Raw genomic sequence first — 16727 nt, 5'->3', positions numbered from 1 at the left:
TATTTATTTATTTCATTTATTTATTAGCTTTGTATGCCGCCCCTCTTGGAAGACTAACAGTAGTACAGTACATTACAAATGTAATATTAAATTTAAAAAGTCAATTAAAAACATTAATATAAAATAATCTCTATCATAAAATCACAACTATGCACTCGTACCCACTCAACCCAGTGAATCATATTGAAGAGGTCAGAGAGTAATAATAGTGATATTATTATTATTATTATTATTATTATTATTATTATTATTATTATTATTATTATTATTACCTTCCTCATGAAGAGCGAGCGACCTGCCCTCAGGGATGGCCTTAGCAGACTCAATCAAAGCCCTCAACCGAAGCCATAAGGTGTGTTGTTGTTAGTACTGCGTACATAACTGCCTGAGTTTGGCAATCTATAAACAAACCATCAATGTAGGCTTACACGGGTCACTGAAGGGCCAGCCCCGCCCCCGATCCGCAACACCTGCGATTCCACCGCCGCGCCTCGCCCCCGGGCAGCCACGCCCACGCTCTCCCATTGGACGAGCGCCCCGCTCGTCTGGCGCTGGAGCCGGGAGGGCGGTGCCCGGCCGCGCTGGGCTCCTCGGGAGTTGTAGTTCCTTCGCGCCGTGAGGGGCGGGTTGAGAAGCGATCCACGGACACCCTGGGGCAGATCGAAGGTCCAATTCCCCCCTGAGGGGAAAGAAAGGAAGGGCTCCTTCTCGCCGCTCTTTCACCCTCTCAAACTAAATCGTCGGTAAAGCAAAGTTTAAAGGGTCGGCTTCTGAGGCGGAGGAGGATTCCCTGCCCAACAAATCCCAAAGCCACGCCTCTTTCCCCCCTTCTCTCCCTCCCACCGCGGACGTGCCCCGCCCTCGCCTGCCATTGGCGGGCGCGCCGAGCGGGCGCGTTTAAAAGGAACTACATTTCCCGGCGGGCGCGCGTGTGCGAGAGGGTCCTGCGTGCCGGCGCGTGCTGCGATGGTGGGCGGAGCCACGGCGTCCCTGAGGCGAGGCGGCGGAGCGCTGGAGGCGGAGGGGGCGGGGCCGGTGGGGCGGCGAGCAACGGACGCGGAGGAGGCGGAAGGCGCCGCGGGGCCCGCGCTCCCTCCGGCCGCCCCGACCACAGCCATGGGCGAGCGCGGCCACCACGGCCCGGCACAGCAGCCCAAGAGGCGGACGGGGGTCGCGGGCGGAGACGCTCGGCAGCCCCGCGGCGGAGCCGGAGAGCCGAACCCGGCCCAGCGCGGCGCGGGAGATGGCGCGGCCCCTTTCTCCGACGCCGACCTCAGGTACGCACCCGTGGAGGGCGACCCCCACCTTTTCTGGCTGAGGGGGGGGTCGTGAAGAGGTGGGAGGGGCCTCCCCGCTGTCCCCGCCCACCTCAGGGGGCTCTTGCGAGGGGGGACTCCAACTCCCAGAATGCCCTCCGCCTGCTTGCTGGCCGGAGGAATCCTGGGAGTTGAAGTTCCCCCTCCCTTTTCCAGCCGGACGCTTTTCTGGACCAGGGGAAGGCAAAGTGGGCTCTGTCTCTCACTTGTGGACTTCAACTCCCAGAATTCCTGAGCCTATCATGCTAGCTGAGGAATTCTGGGAGTTGAAGTCCACATGTCACAGAAGAGCCCACTTTGCCTATCCCGGTCCAGGGGTGCTAACCCCCCTCCCAAGCTGCCTGTGAGTCTGGGGTCCCTTCGGGGCTGGGCTTGAGCCATTTGCCCTTGGGGAGGGGGCCCTAGAGGAGGGGGCGGGGTTGGGGTCCTTTCCATTCGGAGTGGGGGCTATGCTGCCTGCCCCACATGCTGTCTCCCCCCCCCCCTTGGGTTCAACGGAGGGGCGAGGTTTAAGGCCAAGCTTTCCACGGGAGTGCTGCCTTCAGGGCTTCTGCCTTGGGTGGTGGGGGTGTATGTATGTAGGTGTACGGAGCTCTTAAACTGTTGGATCTCCTTTTGGGTCAGGGCAAAATTAGCAATAGCCTTTAGACTTATATGCAGGTTCCCCGTGCTTTTACAGCCCTCTCTAAGAATCAGCCTCTCGCCCCCAACTACCTGGGTCCTCGTTTTACCCACCTGGGAAGGAGGGAAGGCTGAGTCAAGCTTGAGCCGGTGGTGAGATTTGAACTGCTGAACTACATCTACTTCAATAGCAATAGCCTTTCTATACCACTTCCTAGTGCTTTTACCGCCCTCTCTAAGCGCTTTACAGAGAGCCAGCCTCTTGGTCATTGAAACAGATGTCCATGTGCCACCTCTGTGTTGCTTGAGGCAGGAGGGTTCCCCTGGGGTCCCGTTTGTTGGGGATCCAGAGAAAGGGGAGGGGGTCTTGCCTTCTCTTTCTGCTCAAGATCTCTATGGACAATTTGTGGGGGGCACTGTGGGACACAGAAGGCTGGACTCCATGGGCTTTGGCCCCATTCAGCAGGGCTCTTCTTAAGTTCTTATGCCCCCAACCCTCTGGGTCCTCATTTGACCCACCTGGGAAGGAGGGGAGGCTGAGTCAACCTTTAAGGTGTCGCTTTCCAGGGGAGCAATGCATTTAGGGCTCCTGCATGGGCTTTGTGTGTGTGTGTAGGTCTTAAACTGTTGCAACTGGGGGTTTTTGGGTGGTGGGGGGCAAAATTTAGCCAGGGAGACTTTATATGGGGTGGGGCACTTCTTGGCTTTGGGGTTGGCGAGTTTTTAAGAAAAGATTTCGGGCAGCCCACCTGTCTGCAATGGTGCATATAGGCTTCTCCAGCTTGAGCAAGGGGTTAGACTAGAAGACCTCCGAGGTCCCCTCCAGCTCTAGCCTGATTGAGAGTCAGCCTGTATTTCCTGAGGGGGGGGTGTCGGTTTCCTTCCTGCCTGCCCTTTCTTTCAAGTCCAGATTCTGCTCTGGGGGAAGAGAGCTTCCTAGTTGTTGTGAAAAAGGAAAGAAGGAGAGAGGGGGAAAACCCTGGGCCTGACCCTCTAGGAAGCCGCTTCCTCTTTGGCCAGCGGAGCGTTGCTTGCGGCTGTTTGCACGGAGTTCAGACCCGGTTATTGCAACGTCCTTGCAGCCTTCCGCGAAAGTTGGGCGTCCCGAAGAGCTTGCCTGGAAACTCACGTGGCCACATGTGGCAGGAGTTGGCAAAACCTTTGGACTCCCTTACACAGAGCGCCCCCACCCCGAGAGGGAGGGAGGGAGGGATCCTGAGCCCGGCCAGGAAAGTTTGACTCGCTCTGCCAGTCAGTGACTCCCCAGCAGAGCCAGCCCCACCCTGGCAGGAGAAACTCCGGGCTGGGCTCTGTCATCAGTTTTGCAGGACAAGGGTGATCCACATTTCAACAGAGGCTGGTGGGGGAGGGGGGAGGGGGGGCAGCTTCCTCCCACCTTCTCCTGGGGCCGTGCCCCTCCCCCTGCCTGCCCATCCATAGCTCAGGGGCTGCCCAAAGAAGGGGGGGGGTCAAGCTACTCTCCAAAGCCCGTGGGGGCAGGAGGAGAAGCAATGGGGGAAATACCAAAGGCGTTTTTTTCACCAGGCAACTGGACTGTCTGCTTTTTATTTATTTTATTATTTTGTTTAAAAAATATATTTATTTATTTATTCATTTATGTGACTTCTACGCCGCCCTTCTCAAAGCGACTCAGGGCAGCATACAACATTGTAAATGCAGACAATATATGTGAAGAAATCTAATTATTTTTTTAAAAGGTTTATACAAAATGAAGAAAGTCTAAAACCCCCATGTACAGTCAACCCCATTCATTCAATTCAGTCATTCATAACATCGGCTGGAGACATCATGGCCTCAGAGGTGGGTCTTCAGAGCTTTACAAAAGACCGGGAGGGAGGGGCCGGCACGCATCTCCAGAGGGAGTTTGTTCCAGAGGGCCAGGGCCACCACAGAGAAGGCTCTTCCCCAGCCCCCGCCAGCTGGCATTGTCTGGCCGACGGAACCTGACCGGCCGCTGGGACACATGGGTAGTCTGGTCCTAAGCCATGGAGAGCTTTTCTTTGAAGACATTTCTCTTTTCGTGGAAGCAGCTTCTCCGGTTCAGGGAAGGGTTTATGACCAGCTGTCAGCCAGGAGTGGACATCCTTCCATTTCCTCCTTCCATGAAAAGCCAAATGTCTTCAAAGGAAAATAAGGAGGTCCAGCTGGCTGGACACCTTTGGGGAAGCAACCCTGGCCTGGATGATGTGAGAATCTCCATAATAGATGGTCAATGGGTGGACACAACTCCAGGAGAGACAGAACCTAGACGGAATTTCCTGACAGCGAGAACAGAGGAAGAGTTTCCAAGGAGAGCCTGGACAGCCACTTGTCTGGAATGATATCGGCCATGGTCAGCCAGCGGAGGTGTGAACGCCCCCCCCTCACTTGACAGATCCAGAAGGAAATTGGACGGCCATCTGGCTGGGGTGGGGTGGGGTTTCCTGCACCTCCACAGCAGTGGGTTGGACTAGATGACCTGCAAGGTCCCTTTCAACTCTAATAATTAATAAATAAATAAGCAAATAAATAAACAAATAAATAAACAAACACACACAGGGTCTCCTGCTTCAGCGCAGGGTTGGACTAGATGACCTCCAAGGTCCCTCCCAACTCTGTTCTTCTGCATTCTGAACTTCTCCAAGGCTCAGAATCATTTTTGGGGGGCCAAGCCAAGGGGCGACATAGAGCAGTGTTTCCCAACTGTGGCCACTTGAAGATACTTGGACTTCAACTCCCAGAATTCCCCAGCCAGCGGATGCTGGATTAGGCCTTTGAGTGCAGAATGGCAGAGATGAATCCAGGCTGGTTAATAGTGGCAGGGTTGGCATTTCACCCGCTGTGCAAACAGGAGAATCCGTCCGTTCTTCTGGCTGGGCTGACAATGCTTGGCCTGTTTTCTTCCTCCCAGGCAGAACGGGGCCTCCTGGGTGCAGCCCCGGGTGAAACTCCCTGGGCCAGGTGCTTTGTTTTGAGAGCGAGGAGGGCCCACTCCCACTTGGGGAGGCACCCTGGCTGGCAAAAGAGTTGGCTTGGGTGGCTGGTCCGTTGCTGGTGCCAGGGACAGGTGGGGCCTGTGGGCATCGGTATTTGCCCAGGAGCCAGGCTTGTAGGCGCTGGGGCAGGACCCTGGGTGCCACGGGCTTCCCACTTGGCCAGAGGCGATCCGGGTCGGTCGCTGGGCCCCAAGCCTGCTTTGCTTTCCCAAGAGAAGATCCCTGAGGGTCCCAGAAGCTCCGGAAGAAGAAGAAAATGCTGATCCTGGGGACCAACTGGGGTTTGGATCCCATAAATAGCACAATGTGACTGCAAGTCAATCAAACTTCTGTGAAATCAAACTGTCCACAACACGGATGGACAATCCATTCCACCTGCTGTGGTCCACATTCCACTTTGTACAGAACAAAGGATTCAACGAGACTATTTCATTCATTCAGATCTAGGATGGTTTTTTTGAGGAGTATATTTTGTATTGTTCTTTTTACATGCTGTAAGCCACCCCAGGTCCTCAGAGAGGGGGGCCTGAAAACCCCATTAATAATAATAATAATAATAATAATAATAATAATAATAATAATAATAATAATAATTGGATCCCACACCACAATCCTGGCACCTTGTAGATTTGCCCTCCTTTTATTTTGCTAGGGGAGCTCTGCTTGCAGACCGAGCCACGTCTTGCCAGGGATCTTTTGGTCTCCTGCCCTTGGGGAGACCCTTGCTTGGATAATCCTGAAGGGCCAACACAGAGGAGGCTCTGCTGTGCTTTGGTCTGTTGGGCTGGATTTGTTGCTCCTGTAGCTGCTCCCTCTGAGCCTCTGTGTGCTGGGGCTGGAGGGGGCCTGTAATAGGAGCCCCCTCCTCCTCCTCGCAGTTTTCCTCCTGGAAGGGAGGGGCCCACCTCCTGGCTCTTGGATGAAAAGCCTGGGGGCTTCCCTCTGATCTGGAGGTTTTCCTTCTCAGGAATGTGGGTGGGTGGGCAGAGCTGCTTGCTACCCTGAGGAACAGGCTCCACCAGCCTCAAATGCCCCAGAGAAAACCCCCAAGTCCCCCCTAGAAAAACTCCGCCAGGTTTTAGCTCCAGAGCAGAATCTTAAGGTAGCGGAAGAGGCGCAAGGCAAAGCAGCCCGAGGGGTCCAAAGTCAATGCCCCCCACTCGCCTCCCCCAGCTTCCCTGCTTAACTAGGCCATTTGGCTGTGGTGGTCTTCGCCCTCGTTGGGGTGGGGCAGTTCTAAGTGGGCAGGCCAATTGCGGTGGGTGGACCTGAACGATGAATGGCTTGAGATCGTCGACGGGATCTTTCAAGCTGGGCCTGGAGGTTGAAGGGCGGAGGAGTTGGCATACCTGGGTGTGGTGGGGAGTTCCCCAGGCAAGAGCGGCTGAGAACCCGGCTTTTGACATGGACAGAATAACAAGGGTTGGAAGGGACCTTAAGAGGTCTTCCAGCCCAACCCCCTGTTCAGGCAGGAGACCCTGTTCCATTTCAGACCTCAAAACTTCCAGTGTTGGGGCATTCACAACTCCTGGTGGCAGGCTGTTCCACTGATCAACCGTTCTGACTGTCAGGAAATTCCTTAGTTCTGAGTTGCTTCTCTCCTTGTTTAGTTTCCCCCCATTGCTTCTTGTCCTGCCCTCGGGGGCTTTGGAGAATAGACCCACTCCCTCTTCTTTGGGCGTCAAAGAAGACTCTCAAATATTGGAAGACTGCTGTCGTGCACAGAATGACAGAGTGGGGACCTTGGAGGTCTTCTAGTCCAACCCCCTGCTTAGGCAGGAAACCCTACAGGGGGGGGGGGGGTACAAACGCCCTCCCCCATCCCCCTGGAGGCTCTCTGGAAGCCAAAAAACCCCTCCCAGAGCCTCTGCGCAAGCCCAAACTCAGCTGGCCGGCACACACATTTCCACGTTGGAGCTGAGTGAGGACAATGGCTCTGTGTGCGAGCTGTGGCTCCCGTGCCATAGGTTCACCATCACTGCCATGTATCATTACATTTGGTTCCTGTTTTGGATCCATTCGTACCATATCTTGTTGGTTTCTTTATCTTTTGTTCCCTTAATTTCATTCAGTTCAAAAAATAATTATACAGTCTTCCCTCGATTTCCGCGGGGGATGCGTTCCGAGACCACCCGCGAAAGTCGAATTTCCGCGAAGTAGAGATGCGGAAGTAAATACACTATTTTTGGCTATGGACAGTATCCCAAGCCTTCCATTAACACTTTAAACCCCTAAATTACAATTTACAATACCCCTTAGCAGCCATTCAGATTATTACTCACCATGTTTATTTATTAAAGTTTATTAAAAAAAAAGTTTTTTAAAGGCAGACGAAAGTTTGGCAATGACATATGACGTCATCGGGAGGGAAAAACCGTGGTATAAGGGAAAAAACCATGAAGTATTTTTTAATTAATATTTTTGAAAAACTGTGGTATAGACGTTTCGTGAAGTTCGAACCCGCGAAAATCGAGGGAACACTGTATAAATATGTAGCTGCATTTCTGATATAATAAGGCTTTGATCTCAGGAAGCAGAGTTGATCTGGGGCCACGTTGAGAAGGTGTGAATGCCAGAACGAAGAGGTGGACACCTGTGGCCGGGCCGTGTGGGGTGTTGACTTCTAGGAATGCAAGTGACTTAACACCTTGGGCTGGGAGAACTGGCTGCCTTGAATGGAACTGGGCTTCCCCTTAGCAGCTTGGGCCGGTCCAGCCAAGAGGCACATTCCAGTTATGATGATGGTTCTGAACTTCTGAAGATGTTGAAGGGCCAAGGTTGGTCGAGGAGAGAGGGGGTCTCCAGGCAGGCGGCCTCTGTTGCCCAAGGACAAGAAGAGCTAATAAAGGGGAGCATTAGGGGGGGGGGTCCTCGCATCTGGGTCTCCAACCGTGGCCCCTTTAAGGCTGGTGGACTTCAACTCCCAGAATTCTCCAGTACTGGCTGAGGAATTCTGGGAGTTGAAGTCCACCAGCCTTAAAGGGGTCGAGATTGGAGGACCCCTGCTTTAGGGCAAGAAAACAGCTGAGAAAAAGATTTTTTTTTAAAGCAACTTCAGGTTTGGGGCAGGAAGGGCAAAGCAGCCGCCTCCTGGCCCAGTTGTGGAGCTGATGTGCAGGGGGCAGGGGAGCTGTGGGAGAGGGTTGCCCTGCCTTGCGCCCGGCGGGGGAGAAGCTAGGGGAGGTTCAGTTTGCAGGCCGGTGGAAGAGTAGCGTAGAGTAGAGTAGAATAGAATATTCTCTATTGGCCAAGTGTGACTGGACACACAAGCATTTTGACTTTAGTGCAGATGCTCTCAGTGTCCATAAAAGAAAAGAGACACTTGTCAAGAATCAGGAGGTCCAACACTTAATGATGGTCATAGGGGTCAAATAAGCAATCAGGAAACAATCAATATTAATATAAATCATAAGGATACAAGCAAGAGGTTACAGTCATAAGTGGGAGGAGATGGGTGATGGGGATGATGGGAAAAAAGTAGTAGTGATAGTAGTGCAGACTTAGTAAAAAGTCTGACAGTGTCAAGGGAATTATCTTGTTTAGCAGAGTGGAAAAAACTCTTCTTGTGCCCAGTTGTCTTGGTGTGCAGTGCTCTATAGTGACGTTTTGATGGGTCGGAGTCGAAACAGTTGATGTCCAGGGTGCGAGGATTACCTCCGGGACCGCCTTCTGCCGCATGAATCCCAGCGACGGATTAGGTCCCACAGAGTTGGCCTTCTCTGGGTCCTGTCAACAAAACAATGCCGTCTGGCGGGCCCCAGGGGAAGAGCTTTCTCTGTGGTGGCCCCGACCCTCTGGAATCAACTCTCCCCGGAGATTAGGACTGCCCCCCACCCTCCTTGCCTTTCGAAAGAGGTGAGGTATCATCAATATGCAGATGATACCCAGCTTTACATCTCCACCCCATGTCCAGTCAGCGAAGCAGTGGAAGTGATGTGCCAGTGCCTGGAGGCTGTTGGGGCCTGGATGGGGGTCAACAGACTCAAACTCAACCCTGATAAGACGGAGTGGCTGTGGGTCTTGCCTCCCAAGGACAATTCCATCTGTCCTTCCATTACCCTGGGGGGGAATCATTAACCCCCTCAGAGAGGGTCCGCAACTTGGGCGTCCTCCTCGATCCACAGCTCTCATTAGAGAAACACCTTTCGGCTGTGGCGAGGGAGGCGTTTGCCCAGGTTCGCCTGGTGCACCAGTTGCGGCCCTATCTGGACCAGGACTCATTGCTCACAGTCACTCATGCCCTCATCACCTCGAGGCTCGACTACTGTAACGCTCTCTACATGGGGCTACCTTTGAAAAGTGTTCGGAAACTTCAGATCGTGCAGAATGCAGCTGCGAGAGCAATCATGGGCTTCCCTAAATATGCCCATGTCACACCAACACTCCGCAGTCTGCATTGGTTGCCGATCAGTTTCCGGTCACAATTCAAAGTATTGGTTATGACCTATAAAGCCCTTAATGGCATCGGACCAGAATATCTCTGGGACCGCCTTCTGCCGCACGAATCCCAGCGACCAGTTAGGTCCCACAGAGTTGTTGGCCTTCTCCGGGTCCCGTCAACTAAACAATGTCATTTGGCGGGACCCAGGGGAAGAGCCTTCTCTGTGGCGGCCCCGACCCTTTGGAACCAACTCCCCCCAGATATCAGAGTTGCCCCCACCCTCCTAGCCTTTCGTAAGCTCCTTAAAACCCACCTCTGTCATCAGGCATGGGGGAATTGAGACTTTCCCTCCCCCTAGGCTTATAAAATTTGTGTATGGTATGCTAGTATGTATGATTGTTTTCTAAATTGGGGTTTTATAAATTAATTAAATATTAGATTTGTTACATTGTATCATTATTGCTGTGAGCCGCCCCGAGTCTGCGGAGAGGGGCGGCATACAAATCTGATAAATAAAAATAAAAAATAAAAATAATAAAAACCTACCTTTGTCGCCAAGGATGGAGAAATTGATTCCCCCCGGCTGCTCCATTTTATGTATGGTTTGTTTAGGGTGAATGACTGTTTTTATATTTGGGGTTTTTAAACTCTTTTGCTTTTAACATTGGATCTGTGTTTTGTACTACTGTTGTGAGCCGCTCCGAGTCTTCGGAGAGGGGCGGCATACAAATCTAATGAATTATTATTATTATTATTATTATTATTATTATTATTATTATTATTATCTATCATTTTGGGCTCCACCGAGGACCCCCTGGGCTCCCCTTTCAAACCCAGCCTGACCTGTGTCCCCTCCTCTTCTCCCCCCCCCCCGCAGGTGTCACAAGCTTCAGGATTCCCTGCTCAGCTCGGCCAGCGGCTTCAGCAACTACCGGGGCATCTTGAACTGGTGCGTGGTCATGCTGGTGAGTAGCCCCCCTGCCTCCACAACGCCCTGCTCGGTTGGTATCCCTGGGCGGCCAGCTGCATTTCTTGGGCCTCGTGTAGAAGTTGGCAGCCTGCCAGGCAGACGCTCTCGATGGCCACTTTGCCGCACAGAGAGGACATTGTGGTCTCAAGAGCCCGGCAGCCGGGCCGTTTTGGCTGGGGATGAGTGGCGGCTCGTGCTGGGAAACGGGCCAAGGGAAAGAGACTCCGAGTGTTTCGGTGGCGATTCTGGCTTCCCGGGAGGAACGGCCGAGGGATATTAGAGACGAGGGACCCTGCCAGGTTGGAGGGGATGGTCATCTTCTTCCACGTCCTAGAGGCACCTTGTGTTAGGGCAGAGGTCTTCAAACCTGGCAACTTTAAGACTTGTGGACATCAACTCTCAGAATTCTCCCGCCAGCTATGCTGGCTGGAGGATTCTGGGAGTTGAAGTCCACAAGTATTAAAGTTGCCAAGTTTGGGGACCCCTGTGTTAGGGGCTTCCAGGCCTCCATTGTGGTGGGAAGGCTTCCGGTCTCCACCTGGCTTTTCCGGCAGGCCTGGAGCCGTTGAACGGCTCCATCTTGTCCCAACTGAATGGGTGAGTGATCTCCAGGCTGGGGGATTTGAACTCCACACCTCTTGAAGCATCTCTCTCTCTCTCTTATCTACCTTATCTACCTACCTACCTACCTACCTATCATCTATCTATCTATCTACCTTATCTACCTTATCTACCTACCTACCTACCTACCTATCATCTATCTATCTATCTACCTTATCTACCTTATCTACCTACCTACCTACCTACCTACCTATCATCTATCTATCTATCTACCTTATCTACCTTATCTACCTTATCTACCTATCTACCTACCTACCTATCATCTATCTATCTATCTACCTTATCTACCTTATCTACCTACCTACCTACCTACCTATCATCTATCTATCTATCTACCTTATCTACCTTATCTACCTTATCTACCTATCTACCTACCTACCTATCATCTATCTATCTATCTACCTTATCTACCTTATCTACCTACCTACCTACCTACCTACCTATCATCTATCTATCTATCTACCTTATCTACCTTATCTACCTTATCTACCTATCTACCTACCTACCTATCATCTATCTATCTATCTATCTATCTATCTATCTATCTATCTATCCATCCTAATCTATCCAAGATTCATACTCTGGGGAATCCAGAGCATGATATCATGGTCTTTCGAGATTGAAGGATGCCAATGCAATTCATTCGTTTGTTCGTTCCTCCCTCCCTCCCTCCCTCCCTCCATTCATTCATTCATTCATTCATTCATTCATTCATTCATTCATTCATTCATTCATTCAACATATTTATACGCTGACCAACTCCCAAAGGACTGTGAGCGGCTTCCAACAGATAAAAACAGTTCCTAAAACAATAAAAACATTCAACCCTGATTTAAAACACACAAACTCGCACTAATGTTGTTCCTCATTCACATCCGTCCGTCCGGATGACTCAAGCATCAACGGCCCCAGGCCTCCCAGGACAGACAGGCCTTTACAGCTTTGGGGGAAGGCTGGCAAGGGGGGAACAGCACGAATCTCTGGAAGCAGTTGGTTCCATAGGGTCGGGGCCGCCACAGAGGAGGCTCTCCCACGGGGACCTGCCAGCTGGCATTGTTTGGCTGACGGGAGCCGGAGAAAGCCAACCCTGTGGGTTCTTACAGGTCGATGGCAGGTATGCGGCAGAAGGCGGTCTGGGCGATAACCTGGTCCCAAACTATGTAGGGTTTTAATCCCTAATCTGCTAAGGGACGGCCTGGTTTCTCCTCCCTCCTGTCCTTCTACTTAGCAATAGCGTTTAGACTTATATGCCACCTCACAATGCGTTACAGCCCTCCCCAAATGGTTTACTCTAAGCGGTTTACACTTTATATGTTGCCCCTCACAATCTGGGTCCTCATTTGACCCACCGTGGAAGGACGGAAGGCTGAGTCAACTTTGAGTCTACTGAGATTCGATCTGGCAAACTGCTGGCAGCTGGTGAGTAGCCTGCAAGTACTGCGCTCTAACCACTGCGCCACTGAAGCGCAGTTGCAGAGAGGATCCGTTCCAATCCAGAGGACCCCCAGCCCCATATACGCACTGAGGGAGGGAGGGCAGCTCTTAAAGGGGCCATTCTAAGGCTCGGAGGAGGCCACGGAGGCTCCTGGGGGCAAAGGCCGTTTCTGTCTCCAGGGGTTTTACGGGGAACTTAAACCCTGGGCCCTGGTGGAGGCATCAGGCAGGTCCTGCATCTGGAGGGTCCTTGGGGTCCACGCAGGCGAAGGCGAAGGCTGCCCGGGGTGCCCTCGTGAGCTGGCAGGGCTGCTGGCCTGACGAAGTGACTGCAGGACCGACAGCCGCAGCGCTGGGCTGACTCCCAAGGGCCGGTTGGCCGCACTGCAGATCTGCCCGTCGTGCATGGAGATCCGGTTGCCAGCCACACCTGTCAGGCACAGCTGTGCCAAGCGAGAGAGTCTTAACGGCCGGCTTTAGCCAACTGGACCAGGGGGCACTACTTGAAAAAACCCAGAAGAATAACAAAAATGGAAACCTAGAAACCTAGAAGATGGACGGCAGGAAAAGACCCCCTGGTCCATCTCGTCTGCCCTTATGCTATTCCCTGTGGGTGGATCTATGTTTATCCCAGGCAGGTTTACATTCAGTGACTGTGGATTGACCAACCACGTCTGCTAGGAGTTTGTTCCAGGCATCTACCACTCTTTCAGTCAAATAATATTTATTCACGTGGCTATTGATCTTTCCCCCAACTAACCTCAGATTGTTCTTGTGTTCACTTTCCTATGAAGAACACTTCCCTCCTGAACCTTATTGAACCCTTTCACGTATTTCAATGTTTCGATCGTGTCCCCCCCCCCCCCCTTTCCCTGTCTGTCCTCCAGGCTCCATCCCCCGTCTTTCCTGCTTTAGGCTGCTCCCCTAGCTGGCAGGGGTTAGTTGGTGGTGGCCATCCCGTGCCCTGCTGGCTTCTCGACCTTCAACCGGGGCGTGGCGGTGCATGGTGCTGCCAGCCCACCCGCCCTCCGTAGACCCAGCGAACCTGCCAAAGGTTGACTCCAAGTCGGCTGCAGGGTTGAGTCACCTGGGGGGGGGGGAGGGGGGAGTCCAACGTGTTCTTTGCACATTTCCCCCTTTGCTCCTGGCCACCTTTGCCCTGAAGCTCTGGGATGCCTGGCAAGCACACCGTGTAACCCTCTCACACACACACCCGCACAAGGTCTTATTTTGCAAGGCTGGGGGTGGGGCTAGGGGTGAGGGGGAGAGCCGGCTAAGCAGGCTGGGGAATTCTGTTTTTTTGGGGTGAGTGGGTGGGTTATAAATTTTTTTTCTCCACCATACAAAAAACATGACATAAAGAGTAAACACAGCATCAAGGCCCAGAAATTACAATATATATATATATATATACATATATATAAATATACCATAGTATAAAACATTTTAAAGGCATCATAAATTTCATTTCCCATTGAAACAAATCCGATCCTCATTTTCCATTCTTTAAACTAACTCAATATGAAAACAATAATAAAAATCAGGAGCTAATATTTCATTATCTATGTATATGAAATTTCCTTATAACACCTTAAAATTCCTTAGCTCCAAAGTTTTCAATATATAGCAAAACACATTAGCCTTTATATAATTAGACATCTTAAATCTAGGAATTCTGGGAGTTGAAGTCCACAATTTGCCAAGGCTGGACAGCCGCTGGCTTAAGCCACCTCTGCAGACTTCCTTCCTTCCTTCCTTCCTTCCTTCCTTCCTTCCTTCCTTCCTTCCTTCCTTCCTTCCTTCCTTCCTTCCTTCCTTCCTTCCTTCCTTCCTTCCTTCCTTCCTTCCTTTAATGTGATCTTTTTTTGGTGACCTTCTGGGCCAGCAAAGTCACTGGGGAAGTCAGGTTAGAAACATAGAAGATTGACAGGAGAAAAAGACCTCCTGGTCCATCTAGTCTGCCCTTATGCTATTTCCTGTATTGTATCTTAGGGTGGATCTATGTTTATCCCAGGCATGTTTACATTCAGTTCCTGTGGATTTACCAACCACGTCTGCTGGGAGTTTGTTCCAAGGATCTACTACTCTTTCAGTCAAATCATATTTTTTCCTGTTGCTTCTGATCTTTCCCCCAACTAACTTCAGATTGTGTCCCCTTGTTCTTGGGTTCACTTTCCTATTAAAAACACTTCCCTCCTGGACCTTATTTAACCCTTTAACATATTTAAACGTTTCGATCGTGTCCCCCCTTTTCCTTCCGTCCTCCAGACTCTACAGATTGAGTCCATGAAGTCTTTCCTGATATATTCAGTCAACGACTGTGTTACTCACTCAACAACTGTGGTGTTTTGCTCAACAGTGGCAAGTAAAGATGTAGAAGGCAGGAAAGCTCCCTTCGCAGCTGTCTTGCTTAGCAATGGACATTTCTGGGTCGCTCAATTGTGGTTGTAAGGAGTGAAGGGGCGCTCATCTTCGGTGCTATTGTTGCGCCCTCTGAGGCCGTCACAGCTGTGCGCACGTCCTGTGACTGCGCATGTGCCCATCGGTGCAAGATTTCTGCGCATGGGCAGCAAAGACTCAATGAACTCAATCTGTAGAGTCTGGAGGACAGAAGGAAAAGGGGGGACACGATTGAAACATTTAAATATGTTAGAGGGTTAAATAAGGTTCAGGAGGGAAGTGTTTTTAATAGGAAAGTGAACACAAGAACAAGGGGACACAATCTGAGGTCAGTTGGGGGAAAGATCAGAAGCAACGTGAGAAAATATCATTTGAGTGAAAGAGTAGTAGATCCTTGGAACAAACTTCCAGCAGGTAAATCCACAGTAACTGAATTGAAACCTGCCTGGGATTAAACACAGATCCATTGTAAGATAAAACACAGGAAATCGTATAAGGGCAGACGAGATGGATCATGAGGTCGTTTTCTGCATTGCCCGAGGCCGCATGCGTGAGTGAGATTCTGGCAATTCTCGCCAATATTTTGGCTTCCACGCGTGCACAGAAGCAAAGAATTGGCGAGAATCCCCCAAATCTCTCGCTCGCGTAAGGGTCCTCGCCTGAGACTTCGCTTGCTGTGCCTGTGCAGAAGCCACAGTTTGTGTGGAGGCAGGTGTGCACTTGTCAGGGCGCACAGCTGCGCACGCATCCTGGAATTTCCTACTGGGACGGAGCACCTGACTACAGCGGCCTCTGCCCATCACTGGCCGTTAAGACAAGGAGCATCTGTCGTGTTGTTATTATCTACCACTACTTTCTTTTGACCAAACGGTTGAGAATTCTCTCGTTTAAAAAACAAAAAACCAGAGTTGTGTCAGCCCCACTGGTCAATTTTGCCTGCAGCCTGTCCAGTGCTGGCTTGTCTGGCCCAGGCCGGGTCTCTTCCTGGGGTTCAATGGGACCTTCGTCCTTCAGCCGCGGGATCCTCCGGGGACCCTCGGAAGGGGACGGACCCCTCCCCTTCCTGACCGTCTTCTTTCCCTGCAGGTCCTCAGCAACGCCCGCCTCTTCCTGGAGAACCTCATCAAGTAAGTGCCAGGCTCTCCTCTTCTTCTTCCTTCCCCTGGGGGAGGGGTTCACAAGGGGCCACCACTCAAAGGCCCCGTTGACAGAGGGCAACAGAGCCGCCCCTTCACGAGGGATTGGGTGCCAGGTCAGTTTAGGCAGGGCACGGATAGCCTGGCTTGCCCCCAGCTTCAGCGGGAGGGGGTGGTGGCTGGGGTCTAGCCGCTGTACCAAAGGTGCCTTTTGAAGGCAGGTACCTGCAGGCCCACAAACCCCTTCCCTTCCCCCCCAGCTAGTCAGAATTGAAGATGCTTCTGGGATGAGAAGCAAAACATTTTCAAAGGGAGGGAAAGACCCCAGAAAGTCCAGTTGCCTTTTTGGAAAAAGCCCCTTTGGGGCAACCATGACTTGGAATGAGGGAGAACCTCCGTGGGCATCTAAGCCCTGCAGATAGTAGGGAAGTGATTGGATAAAAGATATAAGATAACCATGTCATTCTTTTATTGTGAACACACTGTCAAATCCCCCTAATATACCCAAATATGGGAGGGGGCCTACTGGTTCCCTTTTGCCTATGTATGTATGTATGTATGTATGTATGTATGTATGTATGTATGATGCATGTATATCTATATCTATACCTATATCTATCTCCCTACACCATCCATCTATATCCATGTATATATTTAATTGATGACCGTCATCCATTTTCAATACGTAGGAAGAGGAAACTTGACAGTTCACAAGGCTGGAAGTCTCTGGAACACAACTGGGACTGAGTGGCCCAGCCAAGGGAGCCGGGCCAGGTCTGGTCCTCCTGCAGCCACTGCTGGGATGACCGCCAGGGTACCAGGCTGGGAATCTGCCTGGCTGGCTTCTCTTTC

General features: G+C 51.6%; 1 protein-coding gene across 2 annotated transcripts in view; it reads left to right on the top strand.

The window, feature by feature from the left end:
• The first annotated feature begins 923 nt into the window (after positions 1-923).
• The window catches only part of DGAT1 (diacylglycerol O-acyltransferase 1), a 33496-nt gene continuing 17692 nt past the window's right edge, over positions 924-16727 (top strand). Inside the window, exons 1-4 of one of the 2 annotated variants that reach the window (XM_070748437.1) lie at positions 924-1072; positions 1208-1277; positions 10192-10279; positions 15826-15866. In XM_070748437.1, the coding sequence (XP_070604538.1) occupies positions 967-1072; positions 1208-1277; positions 10192-10279; positions 15826-15866 (305 nt within the window). In that variant the 5' untranslated portion in view covers positions 924-966. Of the gene's footprint in view, positions 1278-10191; positions 10280-15825; positions 15867-16727 lie in introns of both variants that reach the window. The other variant, XM_070748436.1, reaches the window with a different exon arrangement.

Source organism: Erythrolamprus reginae, chromosome 3, assembly GCF_031021105.1.
Source record: "Erythrolamprus reginae isolate rEryReg1 chromosome 3, rEryReg1.hap1, whole genome shotgun sequence".
Classification (NCBI taxonomy): Eukaryota; Metazoa; Chordata; class Lepidosauria; order Squamata; family Dipsadidae; genus Erythrolamprus; species Erythrolamprus reginae.
This window is presented reverse-complemented; position numbering and strand designations above follow the sequence as displayed.